The sequence below is a fragment of the Podarcis raffonei genome, chromosome 15, assembly GCF_027172205.1.
Source record: "Podarcis raffonei isolate rPodRaf1 chromosome 15, rPodRaf1.pri, whole genome shotgun sequence".
In the NCBI taxonomy this organism is placed as follows: Eukaryota; Metazoa; Chordata; class Lepidosauria; order Squamata; family Lacertidae; genus Podarcis; species Podarcis raffonei.
Window position 1 is genome coordinate 21,578,465 of NC_070616.1, and position 26,529 is coordinate 21,604,993.

Genomic DNA, 26,529 nt, shown 5'->3' on the forward strand with positions numbered 1-26,529 from the left:
GTTCAAAAACTGGAGAGGGTGAGGAAAGGTGGAAAGAAAGCAGAGGATATGACAGAGAAAGGAACTGGAGGTTCAACACATGCCCAAGAAAGCAAACCCTAAGAAGACCTTAAACAAGGAATATTCTGAGACTCCCAACCAGAGCATCTGATGACAGCTCCCCAGAGAGACTAGAGTTCAAAAAGGGGGTGGAGACTTAGAGGAAGAAAAGATAATGAGTTTCATTTCCTATTCCACCATCATACATTTCCTTTCACCTAAAAGTGAATCTCTTTCCTACTGCCCCTTTAAGTCCCAACTTCTGGCCTGTTTTAGTATTTTCTAAAATTAGTGTCACAGCAAACTCTAGTTGGCTTTGACCCTGAACCTACAACCCGAGTAAGGTTTAAAACTCTGATTCTGAAGGCTGTGATTACAGAGTGTCGTCCGTTTCTGTGCAACCAATTAAGAACACCTACCAACAGAAAGGAGAGGGAAGTGGAAATACAATACATTTTGCTGGTCTCGCCAAAAAACACACAAAGAAGGAGTCACATGTGCCACTTTCACAGTTTCGTCCTCTCCCCCCCCCCCATCCTCCCCCATCTTTTGTGCCAAGGCTGCAGTTTGGAGTTGTAATAAATCAACCACAAAGAGCCAGAAACATATGAATCCAAATTTGTCCTCATATTGCATTTTCTTTCTTATCCTCCCTGCTCCTTCTTCAGCCAGGAACGAAGACCACCTAAAAGTTTGATTTGGAACCAAGGCAAGATGAACAACTGATTAACATCCGACAGCAGAGATGAAGCGGCAGCTGAAGTGATGTCTAGGCTGACTAAAGGCCCCAAAGGCTAAAAATAAAGGGAAACTCCTCCATAACTTTCCCTTGCAAAGTATATGAAAAGCAGGGAGTGTGTTCCCCCCTGCCTGAAAAAGCAACACCTGTGCCAGGAATCTATGTGCCAGCTGCTCCATTACTGCAAAGACTGAAAAGCTTGGAGGATTCCGACCAAAGCTGAACAAACGCACAAGCAATAGGTTCAGGGAAAGTGAACAGAAGACATCATGCAACAGAAAAAGAGCCTTAGGATTTGTAGGCTCTGGTCCAAGGAGAAGGCGCATAAATGCACTGTGCCTTCAGCAGCTGCATGGCATGCAGAAATCCATCAGGAAATACGTTTTCATCACAAGGCTGCCTGAAGCGTGATGTTGTACCTAGCAGCAGGAAGTGTACAGGAAAAGAAAAGTAAGTTAAGTACTGGTGCCCAAGGCTCCCTATGGACCAACTGACTGTAGGTGAGGAGCACAGAATTTGTGAGGACCAAAGCAGCCAGATCAATCAGGAGAATAGTAGTGTAGAATACAGAATTTCAACTTGCACAATACATGCAGAAGCGGAGTTCACTCAGCGGCATTTCTGCTCCTACAAGCTGGTGCCACAGATCTCGCCTAACTGCAGTAGATGCATTAGCAGGACAGAATGAGGAACTTAGGTTCTTCATTCTGCTAGGTCAGGCCAATGGTCCATCTAGGCAATTAAACAAACGTTTTCCTGTTGTGGCCTGTGCTCCTACACATCAACAAAACTATCAAGACAGACAAATCCTCCATCCTATTTTGCTTTGTTTTTTAAGTATTTTGACGACGACTTTCCTTTCGCAGAGTCAGATATGTCATGGGCTGACACAGATCAAGTGACTGTATGTGACAAAGGTTGCAGCCGCCAGATCGTTTGACCTCCTTCCCAGGTCACTCTTTCAGCAAACAGTGAGGTCAGCCAAGCGGCAGTTCCAACACAACCACACATCCTCTTTATACCATACCTGACTGCAGTCCACATCCCTAATGTACACACACACACACATATGTTTGTGTCACACATGTACAGAACCAGTTGTTTCCATTATCAGACAGCACTAGTAGCCGCTTGCCACAGACAACTCCTTGAAATTGTCCGTTCTTTTTCACAGGACAAAATGAGTTTGCACCATGTTTCAGATTTACCCTGGGTACCTTCAAAAATTACATGTCTCAGAATATAACCAGCAAAACAACTTCAAACTTTGTGTTACGTGAAATACATTCGACAAACACACAAGACGAACTGGCTGTGCATTCACATAAACAATACTCTTCTAAATATTCTTACCACAATATCAAATGTTTATCTTGCACATAAACAACACATAAAGTGCAATAATATAGACGGAAGTCCCAATAGATCAGATCATTCATAAAAACCAAAGACCAATTTGGACTTTATGAACATATGTGGAACAGAAACTAGCAGACATTTGGTCTTTATGAATGATCTGATCTATTGGGACTTCCATCTATATTATTGCACTTTGTGTGTTGTTTATGTGCAAGATAAACATTTGATATTGTGATAAGAATATATAGAAGAGTAGTGTTTATGTGAATGCACAGCCAGTTACCAGTACGTCTTGTATGTTTGTCAGAATATAACCAGGCGTGATGTTGCTATATTTGCACAGTTAACAATATTTCACAGGCACTTGACATCTATACAATGGTTTCAGTCTGCAGCTGCTCCCCCGCCTCCTTTAGCTAGGGTTGACATTTTCAGATTTATGCTAAATAAAATATATACCGATACACCCCCCACAATGATAATTGCCTTTGCATGGGTAACTGACTTTGTACAATGAATACAAGGACATTCCATTACTGAAAGAAGAATGGGCAGCACACACAGGAGAGATGCAGAATTTCCGGGGAAATCTGAAAATCTGGGGAACCAGTATTTTTAATGGGGGGGGCATGGGAATTTCAATAAACTTTGAAATACATGCAATATTTACTTTCTTATAAAAGCTAAACTCCTTTACTACTTTGAGAACATGAAATGCATTGTACATAACTTAGCACAGTGCTTTCCAAACCTCACCCCCCCGCCCCCATGGACCATTTTAAAACTGCTGAGGGTTTTGGTGGGCGACTTCATGATTTTTCTGCCTGCTGTAGCAATAGTAGTTTCCAATGCTAGATGCTGTGTGATTTTTAATCCTATCTTTACCGACACACCGCAGACCACCAAAATGAAGCTCACAAACTACCATTAACCTGCCCTGATTTGGCGGATTGAAATTTTACTCTTTTTATCTTCTATGAAATTTAAAAATGTAAAGTTGCATATTCCCATATTCCCTGGGACTCAGCCTCGCTGAACTTAATTGGGACTTACTTCTGAGCAGACATGCATAAGATTGCATTGCAAATGCCTTAGATTTGTTCAAGCAGTAATTACAACTATAGCTTTTGCTAGAGACGAAGCTGGGAACATACCTAAGCATATCTCAGCTTTTGCCATTGGGAAATTAGAATGAAGTAAAAGATGGAAATAAACCCATACACACACAGTAAGCAAAAGGAAGGCTTTATTATCTGGACTTGGAAAGCATGCTCCAAATTCAAATCATTCAACAACCAGTTCCACATGCTCAAGGAGGCTTTGGGTTTCCTGAACAGGAGCTGCCGCTGCCACCCTCTGGTCTCACAACCTCAATCCATTAGCCGCCATCCATCCTCCAACCACCTCCAGGCACTCACACAGGACCTTCACTGGTTACGATTTAAAAGAGAGGTAGAGCTGGGTATTGTCCCCACAGAGAAACTTACGGTCTTCAAATAAAAACATCTTGAAGGTCCCAGGCCACAGAGAAGTTAGGCTGGCCTCAACTAGAGCCAGGGCTTTTTCGGCTGTGGCTCCGATCTGGTGGAACACTCTGTCACAAGAGACCAGGGCCCTGCGGGACTTGACATCTTTCTGCAGGGCCTGCAAGACAGAGCTGTTCCACCAGGCCTTTGGCCAGGGCACAGCCTGACTCCCTCCCTCGGCAATCTTCGCGGAGCTCTGGCCCAATGGTTGCCAGTAGCTTGAATTAATTAATTTTATAATGAATGATTTTAGAGTGTTGTTTATGCTGTACTTTTGTACTGTTTTATTGTTGTTAGCCGCCCTGAGCCCGGCTTCAGCTGGGGAGGGCGGGATATAAATAAAATTTATTATTATTATTATTATTGTCATTTTCTCCAGTAACTTACCCGTCGTCACGCATTCGGGGGCTCAGGAATCGGGATGGGTCATCATCATGACTGCTCTGCTGGCTGCTCTGTTGGCTGCTGGAGAAACAAGCACAATATGAGGCACACATATTGTTGATTATTATTAAATTTATTACCCACCCTTCAGTAGCAGGCCCCAGAGTGGGTTACAACAATTTAAAATACAGAATTTCAAAACAGCTGAAGTGTATTATGCTCACAAGAATAGGGTGTGGCCTGAAAACGCACATCTCAGTAAGCCAGTGGGTTTTGCAATGGGACTGATGATCTCAGTCAAAAGTAAAATTCTTCTAGAGGGATTACGCTTATAAAAAAAATACACGTAAAAAACTTTTTTCATTAAGTCAATCCAATTTCCATTCTAATAACCAATAATAAATAAATCTGCATAACTCTTGTTTTTATTTTTTAATGTCTAACTTAGTTGATAAGAGCTTTAGAAGGAATAAGGACCATCAACTGCAAAAGGGGTGGGCAATTTCCAGCATCCCATCCCATTACATCTTCAATGTGCTTTCCCAAATATTTTTTTTGAATCTTCATATGCCTGTGATGTATTTTTACAAAGGAATCCCAGCCCCCAAGCTTGCGGAGATATGCCCAACATTTCATTTTAGGGCAGTATGTTTGTAAGTAATCACAAGGCCAATGAGAAATTATGAAACTGGTGGAAGAGAAGGCTCAAATATTCTGCTCCCAAAATGTCCTTCAACTCTCACCTTCAACTCCAGGATTTTAAATAGTGCCAGATGAATTTTACTGGGCTGGGTTGGGTTTCAGTTCCGAACTGTTAATTTCAGTTTTGTTATCCAAGTCCCAAAATAAGCTTGAAATCAGTGCTTGGCTCCAGTATAAACACTGAAATAATGGCCAATGCCATCACGAAGCCAATCCTGTAAAATGACCCTTACCAGGATTTACTCCGCTGGTCCATCCAATTAGTTTCATTCCAATGATAACAACTCTGTACTCTGTTCATGTGGTGGCATGAATGACAGAGCATCATTCACAAGCTCCTCAGCTCTGAGGTACAGTATTTGTCTGGTTCATATGCAGTAGTAAACTAAAGTATATCTCAGTGTGAATGAACAAGCATGCAGGTAATGAGACTGAAAATAACTGCTGGTTCACACCTCCCTAGGTCATACTGCTACCACACTACACAGTTACATGTGAACCTGGGCTTGTGGTTTCCCTTGTTGCCAGCAAAGCAAGAGCTGCCATCAAGGTTTTTGTTCTTGGTTTACTACACATGGATTTCTCGGGGAGGTAAACCACAAGCCTGGGTTTGCATGTAATACTAAGTCAAACCATGGTTTAGCTCCAGGTTTTGGGAGTGGCAGCAGGACCAAGGGAGAGGTGAAACAGCTGATATATTGAGAGCCTGTGTGGTGGAGTGGTTAGAGCATGGGTAGGCAATCTAAGGCCGGATCCGGCCCAATTGCCTTCTAAATCTGGCCCGCGGACGGTCTGGGAATCAGCGTGCTTTTACATGAGTAGAATGTGTCCTTTTATTTAAAACGCATCTCTGGGTTATTTGTGGGGAATAGGAATTCGTTCATTTCCCCCCTCAAAATATAGTCTGGCCCCCCACAAGGTCTGAGGGACAGTGGACCGGCCCCCTGCTGAAAAAGTTTGCTGACCCCTGGGTTAGAGTGTCAGACTAGGACCTGGGAGACCAGGGTTCGAATCCCCACTCAGCCATATGAAGCTCACTGGGGGTGCCCTGGGGTAGCCACTGCCTCTTAGTCTAACCTACCTCTCAGGGTTGTTACGGCTATTAAATGACGAGGGGAGGAACTTTGCACACCACTATGAGCTCCTTGGAGAAGATGGTGGGAAACAAATGCAATAAATAATATAAAAATTCTACCTAGGTACATGCATGGTTGTTTGTCTCTTGCTCAGGCATGGTTTGAGCTCAGGGTTAGGTGCAAATGAAGCCAGTAGCTGAAACCCCAAACCAGATGTACCAAGATCTCTAGGATCTGTTCAGCACATTCACATCCACCACTGCATGCACTTATCCTTCAGCAATATTTCACTGCAATCACAAAGCACAAGTGAGCATAGACTGGTAGTGGCCCCAGTATGCACTCAGAAGCAATTTCCTGGTTGAATAATAAATAATGTTTGGAAGTACAATTTGGCAATGGCACGGCATTTCTCTTGCTGACACCTTACTCAGGCTACCTCCTAGTTCCAGAACAAACATTTCTGAAGTGACAGGCCAAAAAAGGCATCAACCCTGTGTTGAACAACCACTGTTTTCTGCATATCACTTTGTCCCAAATCCATCACTGTCCGTATGACATAGGCACCGTATGACTGGACACCATCCAAGGAGATGGAAAACTTACAGCTTGGTCATTATTCTTGCTATTACAGTGGTACCTCGGGTTACATACACTTCAGGTTACATACGCTTCAGGTTACAGACTCCGCTAACCCAGAAATATTACCTCGGGTTAAGAACTTTGCTTCAGGATGAGAACAGAAATCGTGCTCCGGAGGCACAGCGGCAGCAGGAGGCCCCATTAGCTAAAGTGGTGCTTCAGGTTAAGAACAGTTTCAGGTTAAGAACAGACCTCCAGAACGAATTAAGTACTTAACCCGAGGTGCCACTGTAGTCTCATTAACTGCATTTATATCCCACCTCCAAGAACCTCAAGGCAGCATACATAGATCTCCCCGCTCACGACATTTTATCATCACAGCAATCCTGTGAGGTAGGCTAAGCTGAGAGATTGTGAATTGCCACAAGCGAGCTTCATGACTAGGCGTGGATTTGAACCCAGGTCTCACTGAACTTAAGTCTAGCAACCCAACAACAAAACCCTTTTCTCTTCTCTTAAAATTGCTCTATACAGGGGTTGTTGTTTTTTTGCAAAATGTATCAAAGCAACGAACAATAATTTAAAACAACAGAACCACACAAGAAATATACAGCATAAATAACAAAAAGTAAGTGAGCTAAGGATCAAGTTTAAGTGGGTGATATTTTTGTTGGAGAATTATAGACTCTGACCACAAGATGTCATACTTTGCTTTCCAGCTGCTGAAATCTTGTGCGGAACCTTCACTGGAGGCAAAAGGAAAGTGGTTTGAAGTTCCCTGCTGTTCCTGTTTCACACAGAATTGCTCTCAGGACCAGCTGGCCAACACTGCTCATTTCCTACTACATATATATATATATATATATTTCCTACAAGCACTATATTTAGTTTCCGGCTGGAATGTCTGAGGTACATAAAAACTCCCAGCTATCTTTGAATTTCTAGTACAATATCTTTCTAACCACTAGTCTTAGGCTGGGGTTTGGGCCAGATAACACCTGGGGTCCATTCCAGTGCTACAATTCTATGACCACTCTCTTCAACATGTACATCCCATCTTGCCTCCTTTCTTTGCAAATCACCTCCTCAGGGTGGCTGGCGGGCTGATATCTTGAACAGGAACACACCTCACTGGGTGTAAAGAGTGATGCGCCACAACATTTACCGTAGTTGCACACTGCACCTGTAGTGTGCCAGTTCTTTGCAAAAGTACTTAAACTTTGCCCAGTTTGCACAGTCGGCGTGCAAGCCAACACCAGGAATGAATTGCTCAATTTGCGACCTCAAAGATACAGCAAGGCCTTCAATATCCCAAGAAGTCTACACCGAGGAAAAGCATGGGTGAGACAGAAGGGGTGATAAGCACATCTGTGACAGAGAAAAAACAAGAGTGTCACATGGAGCTCCTGATTTTGAGGAACGAAGCCTCTATCAACCATCATTCCTCAGCAAAAGAGCTAGCCAAAAGTCAACAAGGCAGGGCTGGCCCAAGGCAATTTGGCACCTGAAGCAAACCACAAAATGCCACTCCCTGCCCCAGTCAGGGAAGAAGGTGTGAGTGAAGTTCTACGTCAGGAATGGGGGGAGGATAAAGATGTACACTGGGAACAAGGGTAGGAGATCAGCAGTGCCTCCTATTTGCAGTTGTAGAGCCAGCATGGTGGTGGCCAGGGGCATCTTACCCATAGAGGCTAGTGGCGCAGGGCACCGGGGCGCCAAGTTCTGGAGGGTGCCAGGGAAGAGGCGGAGACTGGACATGGCGCCTCCTGGCATCAGCTCGCCGCCCTTGCCCACCTCCGCCATGCCACACTGAAGCAGCATGCCGTGCCCGGGGCCTCCGTCTGCTGCAGCCACCATGGCACAAAGCGGCCAGCTGAGCCAGGAGGTACCACATCTAGCCTCTGCCTCTTCCCCACCAAAGGAGCTGCCCTTCAGCTGCTGCCCGCCTCCTCCAGCCCTGCCAGCAGCACCGTCCCCCCTAAAAAAATGGGGGGGCACCAGAGGGAGCTTTGCACCACGGCACCAGGTATGCTTAGGACGGCCCTGGTGGGGGCTACTGAGAAGGAGGCAGATCTGTCCTCCAAGGAGCATGCCACAGCTGTTGCTGCAACTGCTGCAGTGGGGGCAATGTATTCCTTGGGAGCCTAACCTGCTTCCTCTGCAGATCCTGGTGCCTGAGGCAGTTGCCTCACCTTGCCTCATGGGTGGGCCTGCCCCATAACACCATAACAAGGTCTTTTGTGTGCATGTTCTTCTTTATTTCTTAACTCCCCACTTCCAAGGGTTTAAATCTTGACACCAAATATCAATCAACAACCAAAGTTCCCTGTATCTTCTCCAGAGATAAATGTGTCAGGGGGATTCAAACATCAAGCAGCGCTCAACATCACACATTCTGCATCTTGAAACTAACTGTGCTTTCATCTAATTCCCTTTGTTTCCACGCAAGAAGAGGGCCTCAGAAACAGATAGGCTATATTCCTTTGTATCAACAAAACAATGTACCGTACTTTGTTAATGGGATTTCGGGTCAGTGAATAGAAGCCCTACAAAGTACTGGTTAAGGTCTTGCAAATGTGGGTCTGTGCTTTCTCCTTCCATTTTGTGTTAACTATATTTTAAATATGGAACATCCTTCACTCCAAATCTCAGTGGTCAGCTGAAAGCCAAATATAAGGGTCTCAGATATGTTCTGATGCAGGAATACTCCAGAAAAAAATGTAGAAGGGTTGGACACAGGCATTATCCTACCATTTAAAATCTCAATTCTGGGCAGCAACAGAAGAAACACACGAAAATGGGTCTGAAAACCAAAGTCCTGAGACTACCTCCCAGTCTTAGGCAGAGTGGGTGGGGGAGCTGTCTTTCCACCCTCCAGATAAGGTCAAAGTTCTGTCTCTTGCAACCTACTCTACTGATAAAGAGATTCCTCATTTCCTGACTGTGTCCTCCTTCACCCTTCTAGTGAATAGATAAATGAGTTTGCAGTGAGTCATGGAGGGAATTTAAGAGGAACAGCAAAACATCAACATATAGAGAACCAGTGTGTTGTCCTGGTTAGAGTGTTAGGACCTGGGAGACCAGGGTTCAAATCCTCACTTGGCCATGAAACTCACTTTGGACCAGTCACTACATCTCTCAGCATAACCTACCTCACAGGGTTATTACAGGGATTAATGAGGATAAGGAGTACCATGTATGCTCCTTAGAAAAGAAGATTAGATATAAATGCAACAACAACACATATTGAAGAGTAGACTTTACCAATTGAGTGTCCTCTATCGGCCCCTGCCAGCAAGTTGGCAAAGGCTGTTCTGAAGAATACGACTGCTAATGACTGCATTACAACAACATGCAGACAATCACAGGCAGACAAAGGAAGGCATCCCAGCTTCACGCAATGCACAGACACTATGCCACAGAGTTATATTTCTCCCATCCAACACCATCTTTTGTATCTTAAAAGAAAGATAGAACACAGGAGTTCCTAAATTGCTAAAATGCTAAGGCTACAATCCTATACACATTTACTTGAGAGGAGGGGCCAGAAAATTCTGACGGAAACAGGAGCAGAAAATAGGAAGAATACGTGAACACCAGCTATGTCCAGAGAGGAAATCAACCCAGTCAATATGATTGGTATTCACTGTCATCGTTATTGCTTTGAGGTGGCAAACAATATGTAATTGGTTATGGTTTCCCCTAGCCCCAACCATGTCTGCATTGTGTCTCTTTTGCATTGAAATGAATGAGCTGGAGTAACGTAATGGCAAGGTGATTTGCATAATTAATTATGCAAATTATGTCATTTTGCTTCAGCAGACAGTGAGACAAATAACATAGCTTTTGGCAGGAGATGAAGGGCAGTGAAACAGAAACAGTGCTCTGCATGCGACCAATATTGGGCAGAATGGAAAACAATGCCTTCTTGCATCCCTACTTGAGAAAAAGCCTCACTGAACACAATGGGACTCACTTCTGGGTAGGCTTGCAGAGGACTGTAATGCACAGATTAATGCAGTTTATATACCGCTTAATATAAAAAAATCTCTCAGAGATTTGTGTCAATTGCAATCACAAAATCACAAGCAAAAAGGAAATATGCAATATCAAAATGCAATGAAAAAAAATCCAATAAAATTAGGTTTGTTGAATAAAAAGTGTCCAGCAAAACAGGGAAACAGAAAAATGCAGGCAGTGTGTCAGATAATTAAAAGCAAGGGAAAGCCTGATGGAACAAGTATGTTTTCAGCAAGTGTTTGAAGCCCACCACAGTGGATGCCCACCAAATTGCATGAGGAAGGAAGTTCCCACTACACAGAAGGCTCGTTTTCATGATAACCCAAGATGACAACCCATCAACCACAGTGTAGCCAGCAAGGCCTTTTCTGAAGATCGTAGGAAACCTGAGTTTCAGGTTGTTTAGAACTTCCTAATTCAGTAACAACAACAAAAACAACAACATTTTATTTATATCCCGCCCTCCCCAGCTGAAGCCGGGCTCAGAGCGGCCAACAACAGTAAAACGATACAACTTTCTAAAATCATTTCATTATAAAATCAATTCAAATCAGATTAATGGCAACCAGTGGGCTAGAGTTCTGTGAGGATTGCCAAAGAAGGGGGTCAGGCCGTGCCCTGGCCAAAGGCCTGGTGGAACAGCTCTGTCTTGCAGGCCCTGTGGAAAGATGTCAAGTCCCGCAGGGCCCTAGTCTCTTGTGACAGAGCTTTCCACCAGATTGGAGCCACAGCCGAAAAAGCCCTGGCTCTGGTTGAGGCCAGCCTAACCTCTGTGGCCCAGGACCTCTCTGTGGACCAGGATGTTTTTGTTTGAAGACTGTAAGGTCCTCCGTGGGACCTACCAGGAGAGGCAGTCCCGTAGGTACGAGGGTCCTAGAAAGATTCAAAAGACTCAACAAAAGATTCAACATGGTTCTAAAACTAACACACAAACAGTGTCATTGTTTTAGCACAGGTGAAATATGAGTATAGCTAGACACCCCACTCACTAGCTGTAGCTTCCTGACCAAACACAAGGGTAGCCTCACACACAGTGCATTACAGCAGTCTAACCACAAGGTTACCAATGCATGGACCATAGTAATCAAGCTATGCCTAACCAGCAAAAGACACAAATGCACTATCAACTGATGCTGGTAAAAGGCACCCCAAACAACCAAGATGTATCCAGCAGCACCTGCTCCTTCAAAGGGTTGCAACCCCATCTGGAACAGATAAATGTTTCAATTCCTGGACCTGGGAACCACTGGCCGGCAAGGTGTCTATCTTGTTGGGATTCAGACTCAAGTTTATTAGCTTTCACACAGCCCATAACTGCACCCAGGCAAATAATAATCTGTAGAATTCCTGCTTTATGTCATTCTCTGAAGGGCCAAAATGACCCGAAGCAGAACTGATATGATTGCAAGGTGCAGGCTATAAAGAGCTATCAATCAATAGGAGTCTTACCTTATTACTCCAGAGCTCAGTGCCATGAATGTCATGCAACCACCTAATATCTTGGGGACCAGAAGTCCAGAAGAGGCTTAGACTCTACCCAATGGGCTCCCTAATTCAAGCTCAGTTTGGTAACAAGTTGATCCAACATCTCTCTACCTGGGCACAAGCCAAATGCAATCCACCTTCTGCACATTTTAAGAGACTCCCAAGTTGCAGAGAGTGTAAATAAAAATTAACCAACTCAATTTAACGATTAAACCTTCCAAACATCAACTTCTTTCTCGGTCTTGAGTTCGTGACAGTCAAGGATCATGCACATGGCAAAGGTCTCACAGCAGACTGGGTGAAATGCTGCTAAATAAATCTTGCATATAAGTAAGATCTGCACGGGAGACTCTTTCGTCCTGCATGATGTACACTTGATTGACAGTTATTTCCTTGAGGATCGTTTCAAAAATAGGCCAGAAAGAAGACTCAAGGCACAATCACCTGCGGGCAGAAGGACAACAAAGACGGAGCCAGTTTAGCTTCTCTAGGAAGGGAGTTCCAAAGTCTGTGAATCCTGGTTCACAGAGCCTTAGGAAAAATGAAGATTATGTAAAAGAGTATGCATTATTTCAAGTGTTTGGTAAAACTATGTTTTTATTGGCAGTATATGGCTTTTAATGCATCCAGATTTCTTCAACCAAGCTAGTTGTGTGGTTTTTTTACATCCCTACTTCAATGGTAAATGGTGGGTATCCAGTATAGACCCAATGAAATGAATGGAACTGAGTAATTTATTCAGTATGAGTATGACTTACTGGATATCACCCAGTAATTCTAGAGAATAATGGCTTCCCGGCACTGGAATATATAGACCAATCGGCTCATACATCACTTGCTTCTTTTGCACACAAATTCCATCTCCTGGCCAGGAAATGAGAAAAGATGAGATGATGACTGCAGTTTCTATACTGCAATTCAGTTACAGATGCACAAAATGCTAATTCACATGAGATGAAAAATTTCACCCATATTCCAGGGGAGTTTTTGAGGCTGGAAATCTGTGGATAATACTATTGTGTGACATTTGCTATAAAATTACTTTGTCTACAGGCCCGGGGCCAACTGACTTTGACAGGAGAGGGGGGGGGATAGAATTATGTGTGTTATGTGTCAACGGCTGCAGATCACCAATGCAAGCATCTCTCACTATAGCCACATTCACAGCATACGTTTAAAGCACTAGGGTACCACTTTAAACAGTCATGGATCTTGGGGGCTGCAGTTTGCTAAGGGTGCTGGCGGTGGTTAAGAGACCCCTACTCCCTTCCCAGTACTGCAATTCCCAGAGTGATTCAACAACCATTCCCTCTTCCCAGAAAATTCTGGGCGCAGAGCAGGACCAGCAAGGCTTGTGATCCGGAGGGGCATGGACTGGACAGAGTCCCGAGGGCCAGACAAGGAGATCTGGAGGGCCACATTCAGCACCCTAGCCTAATGTTCCCTACCCCTGTGCTAAATAGATGCCTGTTTCATGGAAGACAACAAAAACAACCTTGGGCTTATCTGCAAGGCTGGGGTTACTTTTAAGAAAGTCCCAAAAACAAAAACAATTTGAATTATTAAATTACATTTGCTGTGATCTCAGCCTGACAGTTTAAAGCTGTTAAATAATGAAGCAGCTTCATTGTCTGCAGCGCTTAGAACTATTGCCACCTTTGGGGCATCTTCCTTGGAGTTTAATCCATTTGCCTTCATAAATAAATCAAACTCTTGCATAAAACCTTCCTTTCATTAGCACCCTGTCATCATTCAGAGTCAAGCCTGAATTTCTAGATGCTTTCAGTCTCTCCATCTTTCAAATTATTTGAGCTTGTTTTGTTTTTATGAAGCTGGGATAGCTCAGTCAGTAGACGGGAGATTCTTAACTTCAGGGTTGTGAGTTCAAGCGCCACGCTAGGCAAACGATTCCCACATTGCAGGGGCTTGGACTAGATTGCCCTCGTGGTTCCTTCCAACTCTACAATTATTATTATTTATTTATTTATTTATTTATTTATTTATTTATTTATTTATACCCCTCCCATCTGGCTGAGTTTCCCCAGCCACTCTGGGCAGCTCCCAATCAAGTGTTAAAAACAATACAGTGTTAAATATTAAAAACTTCCCTCAACAGGGCTGCCTTCAGATGTCTTTTAAAGATAGGATAGTTGCATATTTCCTTCACATCTGAAGGGAGGGTGTTCCACAGGGTGGGCGCCACTACTGAGAAGGCCCTCTGTCTGGTTCCCTGTAACCTCACTTCTCGCAATGAGGGAACCGCCAGAAGGCCCTCGGTGCTGGATCTCAGTGTCCGGGCTGAACGATGGGGGTGGAGACGCTCCTTCAGGTATACAGGACCGAGGCCATTTAGGGCTTTAAAGGTCAGCACCAACACTTTGAATTGTGCTCGGAAACGTTCTGGGAGCCAATGCAGATCTCTCAGGACTGGTGTTATGTGGTCCCGGTGGCCACTCCCAGTCACCAGTCTAGCTGCCACATTCTGGATTAATTGCAGTTTCCAGGTCACCTTCAAAGGTAGCCCCACGTAGAATGCATTGCAGTAGTCCAAGCGGAAGATAACTAGCGCATGCACCACTCTAGTGAGACAGTCCGCGGGCAGGTAGGGTCTTAGCCTGTGTACCAGGTGGAGCTGGTAGACAGCTGCCCTCACTATGAGGCAGCATACTATTTAAAAAAAAATTACAAGCACTACCTCTATGAAGACAGGTACTCCATAAACAAGTTTTGTGAGTTACAGGTTCAATACTGAAGTGTGTATATTGATTGCTTTTTAAATATCTCAGTCTCACCTCAACTGACTCAGTGTGCAGCAGATGTGAAAAAGACAAACTCTATGCTAAGGATCATTAGAAAAAGAACTGAAAGTAAAACTGCCAATATCAAAATATATGGGGCAACCACATCCGGAAGACCGTGAACAGTTCTGGCTGCCTCACCTCCAAAAGGATGTTGTAGAGCTGGAAAAGGTTCAGAAAAGGGCAGCCAAAATGAGGATAAGTCACAGCATTTGGAAATTTTTAGTTTAGTGAGCAAGAGACAGCATGACAGAAGTTCACAAAATTATGCGCGGCATGGAGAAAGTGGATAGAAGAAAGTTTTTCTCCCTCTCTCATAATATTAGAACTCGTGGACATCCAATGAAGCTGAATGTTGGAGGATGCAGGACAGATAAAAGTACTTGCAACAAACAGCTGCAGTCCTAGAGAAGTAAGTACAGTTGAATTCATTTGGACTTCTCAGAAAATATGTTTAGGCTTGGGCTGCAAGAATGATCAAAGAACAAATGGGGAGTGAGGGGAAAGCCGTTCACTCAAATGCTAAAGGATAATGAAATGCAGGGCTGGGTTTGAAATAGCCTTGCAGCAGGTTAGCTGTGGCACCTCCAAGGTACCTTCACGAAGTCCACAGGTGTGCAAGGAAAAGCATCCTCCTTAGCACAGAACTTCCTTACCTGCCTGCCATTTCTTGCCCCCACCTCCAAAGTCTAAAGCAGCTGCAGAAGCACTGGTGGACGAAGGTTGGGGTGCGGGGGCGGTCACCCCAGGTGCCATCTGGGAGGGTGACATCGCGGCCACCCCCGCCCCCAAGATTGCTCAGTGCTCGCCGCACATCCCTGGGACGCTCGGTGGTCGCTGCGCACCCCCAGACGCTCGACGCTCGCCACACATGCCCCAGGACACGTGCCACTTGCCACACACACCCACTCACCCTGATGCATGCCCTAACCCCCGGGGCAGCGCACCAGGCCCCCAGAACGCATGCCAGCCACGCCCCCGGATGTATGCCACTCCCTGTGCCAGAGCAGGCAGCTTCGCCAGTGTGCAGAAGCATACGTCTTCTAAATGGATGGCAACAAATTAGTATCAGATTTGCTGAACAACAAAAAAGATACTGTCATGTTCAGTGACTCATATTTGTTCACTGCTCTAAAGCAATGTAGGAGACAACCTGAAGATGGCACTGGAACACCTGATAGGAAGGAAAGTAGCAGAGATTGAATTAATGTTGTCACCTGAATTTCAAAGACCAGTGTTGCCTCTTTTTCAAATGAGTCTGGTGCCAGTTAAAGCTGCTAAGGGGCAAGGAGAGAGGTTAAGGATCTGATTCAAATGTCAGACAACCCAGAGTCTGGTGCCAATTTACAGCTTTAAATTAGATTAACTAAGGGTATCTTCTTCTACTATGTTCGTACACAGGTTTGATAGACATGGGGGGGGGAATAAAATGGTCTCTGTACATCTGATTACTGGAAATGCAATCTGCTACCCCAGCTCTGCCTTTGACCTGTGTTGGCTTCAAAGAATTTGGGCTACACTCAGTCTCTAACAATTCCACTCGGGGATAAAACCAGTACCTTCAAGTATTTCACTGACTGAAACATTCAACATGCCGTAAGTTTAAAAGCTTGCTCATGATCCTGTAACATTTTGGCTGGGCGTGATAAAGTTATTAACATACTTTGGCTTTTTTTGTTTTGTTTTTCTAATTGGCCAGCATGGCTAACTACAGTTTTTATTAAACACACAAATGTGCCAAGAGTATAGGAGTCTGTGAAAACAGCACAGAAATACGAAATTAATTGGCTTGTGATACACGGCTCATACTCATCCATTGTTAAGTGTCAGAACTGATTGGGGAGAAGACCTACCTTATGCAGTAAGAAGTCATTAGTTCTGCATAGATATGACTGACACACCAGCACTGCCAACTCTAATAGTTGATCCAGCTAGTGAAACTTCATCTACAACTGAATGTTTTTTTGTTTTGTTTTTTTAAATCACTTTCTGAATTTCTGCTTGGCACTCAGACATCCTAGCAGGAAAACAAGCTGACATATCTAAGTAATGTTGCCAAGTTACAACTTGGAGGGCAAACATGGCTCTTTAATAACTCTTCAGCACTGAAAGATGAGATAGCTGCAGCTTTCCCTCAAAGTCTAGCATAGGATCCTGCAATCTCTGATGCACAGAACATTGCACAGCCCACCAACCATGAGTGATGGCTTGTCAGGTGCTTGAAAGACACATCCAGTCCATTTTTTTCCATCCCCAGGCAGCAAAAACAGGAGTCTTGCCATGTTCTTGCTAAGTTCATGGAGGGCCGTTTAGCTTGGTGGTTCCTAAACTGCATAAACCTTTTCTAAAGGAATAGCTCCCAGTAACAGGGAAGGGAGCACAATCTCACTACTAAATGATGGCTAACATAGTCATTTTAAACCACAGTTCTAGCACAGGTCAGATTTACAACAGCTTCTCGACTTCTCAATTTCATCTCTCATTGCAGATGAGTTGATATATAACAGAGATCCGTGGCAACTGATCCATTAGAACAGTTTATGAAGCTGAGAGATGAAATTATGAAGCTGAGAAATGGAAAATGTTGTCTGTGATCTCAGTCCTCACACCCTTTAGTTAGTGACTGCTCAGTAATGGGCCATGCATCCAACTCATGTGACAACTGGGGGCAGGAGTTTTATGGAGGTTCATAACGTGAAGTACAGTAACTCATTAGCTGACCTTGAATTCATCAGTACAGTTAGTTTACTTTGTGACCTCCTCATGGCTAGAGCTGCTCAGACTGAGACAGAAATCTCAGCTCTTGTCAAATAGCCCGTACTTCAGATCAACCTCAAAGAACATCCTCAGCATAGCCCATACTTGCTTTTTAAGTCACTTAAATATTTCCTTTTACTTAAAGCCAGATTTGCTCATTACCTTGTTTGCTCTTTTATAGCTTAGTCTGCCTGAGAAAAAAGTACAAGAAGTCCACGTACAATCATTAATCATGATCAAAACGTCTGCAACATCAATCCAGGTCCTCACAGATTTCTTATATCCTATGCAACCTTCTTCTGCATTTGACACTAATGAACAACCACTATCTCCTTTCCCCAAGATTTCAATCAGGGGGCTGGGAATTTTGAGCAGAAAATGTGACAATATTAAGAAGCCCCCTTCTGCCCCACACTCCCCATAGGTTTTTCGACTGTGGCTTCTGCAGCTGCATTTTGTAAAAGCCTCAGAGGAGGAACTGCAAGCCACTCACATATAGCTTGGTCTTCATTTTCTGCAGAACTGAAAGCATCAAAGGGCCAAATCTTCTTTCCTCATCTTCCCAAGCCAGAGACAGAGGTCACTGTGGGAACAAGAAATGAAACTCTTGTTCCTCCACTGCCTCTGTCATGTGGCTATTGACTTTAAAATGTCATTATCCAGAGCTGCCAATTCATCTGCTTCATTAGCATCCCCTGACATGTTGTGATGCCAAAAAAGAATCGATTGGTTTTCATTTGGCACATTTGGGTTTCTTGAAGTGGGAGGTAACTGCGTGTCAAGGTTTCCTAATCCATTTAATGCTAGGATATAAAAACACAAAGACATGTCCTTTAAGGTGTTCAGATCGCCAATGTTTGCTTCAGAAGGTGTCTCATTGATTATTTACAATGGTGCTCTGGCCTGTTCTAAAACTAATTTACATTTCTGAAAATGTATGTTGCTCCCTGCTAAATTATTTGTCTTGATTGTTTTGTGCATTATATTGTGATGTCCGTTGGCCATAAGCATTCAAAATCTGATTGGCTGTTCTAAATCTCATGGATTTCACTTCTGCCTTCTGACAATATAAAAAAGGTAAAGGACCCCTGACAGTTAAGTCCAGTCGCGGACGACTCTGGGGTTGCGGCACTCATCTCGTTTTACTGGCTGAGGGAGCCTACGTTTGTCCGCAGACAGTTTTTCTGGGTCATGTGGCCAGCACGACTAAGCTGCTTCTGGTGAAACCAGAGCAGCGCACGGAAACGCCATTTACCTTCCCGCCGGAGCAGTACCTATTTATCTACTTGCACTTTGATGTGCTCTCAAACAGCTAGGTTGCCAGGAGCAGGGACCGAGCAACGGGAGCTCACCCCGTCGCGGGGATTTGAATTGACAACTTTCTGATCAGCAAGCCCAAGTGGCTCAGTGGTTTAGACCAGTGTTCCCCAACCTTGGGCCTCCAGCTGTTTTTGGACTACAACTCCCATCATCCCTTGCTAGCAAGACCAGTGGTCAAGGATGATGGGAATTGTAGTCCAAAAACAGCTGGAGGCCCAAGGTTGGGGAACACTAGTTTAGACCACAGTGCCACCTGCGTCCCTTCTGACAATATAGCAGCCATTTAAATTTCCCAGCAGTAAATAATGTACTCGCAGGTTCAAGTGTACCAACAGCTTTGTCAGGAAATGCAGAGTCTCACCCCAACAATAGCTCTAAACAGCTGCCCTCCTCAGAGAGAAAACTGGAGAGCACTATCCAGTCATTCTGTACTGGGGAGCTGGTGAATGCTGGGAAAAGATTCTTCCTGTTTGTCACCACCCAACTCTAGCCAAAAGGAAAGAACTCTAGCCTAAGGTTACCAGGCGTCCCTGTTTCTAGGGACAGTCCCCGGATTTACAAATCAGTCCCCTGACCAAATCCATCTATTTAGTAGGAAGTTGAAAAGTGTCCCCGGATTCTTTGAAAAAAATCTGGTAACCTTACTCTAGCCAAAAGGAAAGAAAGGAGACAGACCAGCAACAGAGCCTCAACAACTATTGGTCAGTATGTGTCATGTGGTCTTCCTTGGCACTATAAAAGTTTCCAGATCACAGGCTCACAAGAGAGAGATAAATTAACTTTTTTTTTAAGTCACAAAAACATGGTATGGAAAATACTACATCTTGTATACTGTTCTCCTTAAACAGCTGCTTTATTTTTTCCCCTGTGGGATGTCACCTTTACCTCACTTCAGCTATCCAGTTGCCTTGACTACCATCACCACTCACTTGACAGAAGCTGGTCAGTGTATTATTTATAAAGGCAAATTTGGTGAAGATGGGTAAGAAAATGACTTGACTATTCATTTCCCATAGTGACCCATTTCCTGTTCCTACAGAACTGCATGCCCAGGAAGTGCTATAAAAACCATGTTTGTGAACCACCCTGAGGTCTTCAGATGAAGGGCAGTATACAAATGTAATAAATAAAAGAAATAAATTAATAATAAAAAGAAATATTTTAACATCAGAACTACACAATTGAATAAATGAAGGAATGATGGACAAAGCATTGCTGCAAAAATTCTGAAATCCCATTACCAGTGCAGCTAAGTGTTCAAGGGATTCCAACTGCCAGCCAGCGATGGGCGACTAAGAGGCACCATTGCACCTACTGTATTCTGCTTTGCATGAATGGTGTCAGTACTTATGCCCTGAAAATCTGTCACACTCAAACTTCTGTTAGTTTTGTATGCACCCTTCATGGCATACACTCCCCCAAATGGTGTGTCTGATGCCCCGTGGCAAGAGTTGAGGAAACTACAATGAAGAAGACACCTGGAGATGCAAGTGGTTTGTGCACCATTCCAGGAGACCGGGGCTGTTAAGTTTACCATAATTAACTAACCCTGTGTTACAGAGGGTTGGTTAATTTTCCCACACAAGGAGGGAATGCCTCTTCTTAAGATGGTATCTGCTATGAGCTATGCATGAGTGATATAAAAAACAAAGTGCATAACTTTCTTGAAAACTGTTTTCTTCCTGTCCAAAATTATGAAGATTTAACCAATTGCTAACTTAAGACGTGGGTGGCGCTGTGGGTTGAACCACAGAGCCTAGGACTTGCCGATCAGAAGGTCGGCGGTTCGAATCCCCGCGACAGGGTGAGCTCCTGTTGCTTGGTCCCTGCTCCTGCCAACCTAGCAGTTTGAAAGCACGTCAAAGTGCAAGTAGATAAATAGGTACCGCTCCGGTGGGAAGGTAAACGGTATTTCCGTGCGCTGCTCTGGTTCGCCAGAAGCAGCTTAGTCCTGCTGGCCACATGACCTGGAAGCTGTACGCTGGCTCCCTCGGCCAATAAAGCGAGATGAGCGCCGCAACCCCAGAGTCGGTCACGACTGGACCTAATGGTCAGGGGTCCCCTTTACCCTTTACCTTTAACTTAAGACTCCTTTAACTCATGAAATCAGGCATGTCCATAAGCTATCTCCGATGTGCTCCTTCTGACTACAGAGATAATACTCCGCGGCCAGACCAACAGTCTCTGGGGTTTCTTCCTTCTCCATCCCTGAGAACTCCTGTTATCCTCTTCCCATTTCTGAAGGTTGCAACCTCTACAGAAGAGATCATTGTTGGACAGAGAAGGAATTTAATGCAAAAAGCCAAATGTATTTTCCATGGCAACAACAGGATGGATTTGGAATCTGCAGTATAGGAAGAGCCAAGTTGTCGTGCTGGTCTTGGTATGTTAATACTCCTAATCCATGTACTAGCCTTTTTCCAAACGCCATTTCAAAAATGTTGTTGGGCACTGTGGTGAACAACGACTTGAGCAGTTGTTAATCAGCGCACAGCCATTTGCACAGCTCCACACTCTCAGATACTTGTGGTTGTGTAGAGGCAGGGGACCACTGGAGATGTGATGCGGTTGACAGGCAAAAGACCTTGATTGCATTCATCTTCCCCATTCCCCTAACTGTTCATTTCTGCATTGTAGCTGAGATTTCACATAATGCAAAAGCCACTTCTAGGAATATAGCAGACTGCACACCAAGGCTTCATACACACAGCCATTCATTCCATTTACCTGACTTTTCCCTAACAAGATTTTTAAGCTTCCGCACAATGCAAAAGCCACTTACAGAACTACAATGAAATTATACTGGAATATAGGACAAGTTTAGCACTCATTTTAATACTATTTGTAACTGTATTTTTTGGTTGAAGCAAACAACATGGAAATGAGGGCTAAACTTGCACTGTATTCTGGTATAGTTCCAGAAAATGCTTTTTTTGTCACGTAAAAGCTCAAACATAATGCAGATATTAACAGCTAGGGAAATGTTGGGGAAATGAAATCAACTGCCATGTGAAAGCAGCTGTTGCCTTCATTCCCTGCTTTGAGGGTAACTGAAAACATCTGGCTAGCCGCTGTTGGAGAGAACACTTGACTTGATGGCCCTTTGATTTGATCCAGTAAGACAATGTTTGTGTGCATTTTTAATTTTCTAATATATATTAAGATGTTATAAACTACTCTTCATCAAATATATTGCATCCTCTCCTGCCATAAATATACTTTCACACTTCATGCATTGCTGTGTTTCACTTTACAACCATTTCCACCCTTTATCAGTCACTCAAGGTATTTGGAGTACCAAGTTGTCTTTTGTATCTGATAGAATGTTTATTCTTACAGCTGATGCAAGGGCATAAGAATCTCCACTTCGTTTATTTTTAAAAGCTGCTAGTTCTGATGGTTAGAGAAAAGTGGCTGATTCAAAACAATTATACAAGGGCAGCGGGGGGAATTAAAGTCAATTAAGTAACATGGGATTAATTGATCAACTATTTAATTACAAATTGTGGAATTTGATTTGGAATTTAATAGCAGCTATCAAGGGATGCTGTGTTGTCTTCATTAAGCATCCTCAGATATTGCCTAGTTATGGATACTGTGATATTTTAATGTTAATTAAGTGATAAAGCAAGATGATTAATCAACAAAGGGCAGTTCGTTACTGACAGCTTTGTTACAGCAGAAAAATGAATTTGCTTTTCAGACAAGGCATCTCTTGAAGGCTGTGATCCTACACATAATTCTTTGGAATTAAATCTGATTTCAATAGATAGGATTTACTTCCAAGTAAACATAATGAGTTTCAAACTGTTTGATCATCAGCTTTCACTAGCTGCTGGTACTTTTAATAATTACTTGCCAAATTGTGAAAAATAAGAGGAATTGAGGTAAACTCATATATTTAATACGGGACATGGGTGGCGCTGTGGTCTAAACCATTGAGCCTAGGGCTTGCCGATCGGAAGGTTGGCGGTTCGAATCCCTGCAATGGGGTGAGCTCCCATTGCTCAGTCCCAGCTCCTGCCAACCTAGCAGTTCGAAAGCTCGTCAAAGTGCAAGTAGATAAATAGGTACTGCTCCAGCGGGAAGGTAAACGGCGTTTCTGTGCACTGCTCTGGTTTTGCCAGAAGCGGCTTAGTCATGGTGGCCATATGACCCGGAAAAAATGTCTGCGGACAAACATCAGCTCCCTCGGCAAGTAAAGCGAGATGAGCACCACAACCCTAGAGTCGTCCGCAACTGGACTTAACTGTCAGGGGTCCTTTACCTTTTACCATATATTTAATCCAGAAATGTCTCAGAGATTTATGCTATGCAGAAATGCAGAACTCTCAGGGTCCTCTAATGATTACATGCTTGCATTAGAAATTTCCAGTCTAAGGAACAGAGGCTTATATGAACCATCACCCATGGATGCAGCCACCAGTTACCTGAAAATGTGATCTGTGGGCAGGGGACCCTAATCTGGTAGAGTTTACTGATGTGTCATTGTGGTCAATTTCCCCCTTTTGATATCTGAATCACACACACACTTAACACATGGCTATAGTTTAAATATGAGGGTATCAGCATCTTGGTGGAAGCAAGCCCATCATTAGCCCATCTAAGCACTACAACGAATCCCCGATTTGTAAACTGCTCCACATGTTTTGTTTAGCGTTCCGTTGCTGTCTGAGATAAAGGACTAAGAAAACCATGCCCAACAAGTATCAAATCTGCATGCCACATCAACTAGTTTAGCCAGTAGAGGGAGACATCGTGGAACATGGGCCACGTCAAATAACAGAAAGGCCCATGTCCCAAGTTCTTGAAGGATTCTTCTTCATAGATGGAAAGGTGGAAAGGGAAGAGGGGAAAGGAGGCAACATACCTGCTCTCACTGCATTCCTTCTTCTCCCTCACATTCAACCACTTGCGGAGAAGGAAGCGCTTGCGCCGTGGAGAGGCGCTGGGCGTGGAACAGTTAGACCAAGGGGTGTCCTCATCACTGGAAGGGGTGATTTCAATGGAGGGGAGCTGTAGGAACTCCTTGCTGGAGGGCGCAGTCTCTAGGCTCGGATCCTGGACATTCCTTGCGCGCCTCATCCTGAACCGCCTTCGGCGCAGGGTCGGTGTGGACGAACTGGACCAGGCGTGGCCGCACTCTGCCACCTGCTGCTCCGGGACTTGCAGTGCCGGGAGCTGGAGGGTCTCTGTCATCTTTGCAGCTGGCATCAGGTGCCCGTATCAGTTCTCCTCCCTCCCTCATTTACTCTTGACACTCTCTCCTTCTCTCTCTCTCCCACCACACTCAATGCAAACAACACTGAAGACTTAAAATGCGCCTTTCTCCCTCCTTACCGGGCTTGGCATCCTCCCTCCCTCTCCAGTAGGAAATCTCATGTTCCTCAGGTGGTTTCATTTAACAGGAGCCTGGAGGGAGCCAGCTCGCTGCAAGTTGCTCTTGACTTCCTAGCCCAAGTCCTTCAACTCCCGAGAGCAACTTTGTCCCGCATGCTCAGTCAGCCTCCTTCAGAGCTGCAGCAGCCGGTTTAGCATCGGTGGGCAGGCACACATGGAAGCCGAGCTGGCACCAACCAGCTTCCCTCCGCTCTGCTCTGCTCTGGCTTCCAGCGGTCCTTGCTTGGCTCTCCTTTTGCTCAGTGGCTGAAGGATTCTCCTCCGGAGCTGGGCTGACAAAACTCTCCACTGTGTGCACTCTGGAGTGACCAGGTGGGAAGCTGTGAGGAGGTCAGAGAGAAGAGAAAGAGAAAGAGAGAGCGGGGAAGGAAGGGAGGGAGGGAGGAAGGAAGCAGTGATATATGATAAAACTGGCAAAGGAGGAGAAGAGGTGGGAGGGGGGATTTGTCTTCCCCCCCTGTTGCTGATACGCTCAGGCAGCTGCTGCCGCTGCAAGTGTAACCATACTCTTAACCTCAAGGGACAAGGGCTCTGTTACCAAATGTGCTGCTCCGATCAGCCACACTACGGCACATGACAGAGGAGGAATGAAAACAAACCTTTCCTACCAGGCGGTTGGCTGCGCTCTCCCTCCATCTCCCCCTTTCGGGCCAGATGTCCCACATTGCTGAAGGAGGGGAAAGTTGGTGACCTCCAGCGTAGACCTTCAGCTGTTGCTAAATAGTTTTTTGTGTGTGCCTTGTTTGAAGTCAAGGGAGGTAGGAGAAGGGGGGCGGGCAAAAGCCAAGGAGAAGCTAACAGGCTGCAGCACTAAATGGCTTTCCTTTTTGAAATTTGAAGCAACCTAAAGGGAAAAAGCAAAAGCAAAGTCTCCAATAAAACTCCTAGGAATCTGGAGGAAAGCCAGAAGATGAGCCGGGAAATTCCTGGATGAGATCTGCACACGGTAAAATTGGCCGAGTTTTGTCTAACACAAAATTAAAGACAAATTTGGAGGTCCTTGAGGGGCAAAATATCCGAGGGACTGCAGGGGAGGCAAAAGAGTTTCATTGCGCCTGGGGGCCATTATTGCCTACGCACACATCACATATTCCTGCAGAAGTGTCCAAATAATGTGAAAGACAGAAAGAGAGATTTCAGGGTGAAGGGCTGCTTCCAAAATGACATGCTATGGTGACAGCATTTCAGAAAGACTGGCAGATGACATGCAAAGACATCTAAGCACATAAGACGGGACAGTGGGAAACACCACGACAAAAGCCCTAGATACTATAAAGCAGTGCAAAAGAGAAATGGATCTCTTCCAAGCATAACTTCAGATGGTAGTGAAAGAAACAAATACAAAGATGCTGGAAAACTCAAGAGATCCACAGCCACGGTTCTCCCTTGATAGCTGCAGCCTAGTTTAGTTGTAGGCCATCACAGATCTGCTAGCACAGATGCTAGCACAGTATGTTCTCAGACAAATACATTATTCTGTCATTCAATGGAAGGCAAGTACGTAAGGAGATAATATTTGCATTCTCAGACTCCCTTTGTGACTGGGTTGACTCAAGTAAGGGGAAAGAGAGTAGTATGCATTATCTTAGTGCTTCACAAAAATTCAGTTGAGCAATTTCCTCCCTGTAAGGAGCTGTGAGTAAATTTAAGCCGTCAAACCTAACCCTTGTGGGGCCCCGACACACGCTGCCTAGCAGCTGATGCACTCTTGCTCCTTGCAGATGCTGTTTTCGCTTTCCTAATTGCTTCTCTGTGGTCAGTGGCCACCTGTGTCACTTGCTCCTGACCAATGTTTATTTGCGGAATGCTCATTACGACGAACAGAACAGGGCATCTGAACATCAAGTCAGGAGTTTGTAAGGAGGCCTCCTGGAGGGCCAAATGTCGAAAACAATAGAACTAGATGCATTTCACGAGCAGGTAGGAACTCATAAGGAACCCAGCCTTGCAGAAAAGTCAACGAAAGGAACAAGACATGGCAGTGTTATGCTGAACAAACAGATCTGCAGAGGTTGGAGGTGGATTTGGTCCTCCAAGAACACATCAAAACAGTACAGTGGTACCTCCAGTTAGGAACTTAATTCGTTCCGGAGGTCCGTTTGTAACCCGAAACTGTTCTGAACATGATGCGCGCTTTCGCTAATGGCGCCTCCCGCTGCTGCCACACCACCAGCGCACCACTTCCGCTCGCATCCCAGGGCAAAGTTCGCAACAAGGGGCATCTACTTCCGGGTTAGCAGAGTGCATAACCTGAAGCATTCATAAGGAGGGTGGTACGTAACACGAGGTTCCACTGTAGCTTCCATCATGGGTGTTTGAACGCAGTCCTAAAAGAAATGGAG

General features: G+C 44.6%; 1 protein-coding gene across 8 annotated transcripts in view; it reads right to left on the reverse strand.

Annotated features, from left to right (window-relative positions):
- The window catches only part of GRAMD1B (GRAM domain containing 1B), a 209,906-nt gene that overhangs the window by 117,999 nt on the left and 65,378 nt on the right, over window positions 1-26,529 (reverse strand). For 2 of the 8 annotated variants that reach the window (XM_053367389.1, XM_053367384.1), the window contains exons 1-2: window positions 23,658-24,732; window positions 4,051-4,128 (exon numbers count right to left, since the gene is read on the reverse strand). In XM_053367389.1, the coding sequence (XP_053223364.1) occupies window positions 4,051-4,128; window positions 23,658-24,001 (422 nt within the window). In that variant the 5' untranslated portion in view covers window positions 24,002-24,732. Of the gene's footprint in view, window positions 1-4,050; window positions 4,129-11,876; window positions 11,949-23,657; window positions 24,734-26,529 lie in introns of those variants that run through there. The other 6 variants (XM_053367385.1, XM_053367386.1, XM_053367388.1 and 3 more) reach the window with 6 other exon arrangements.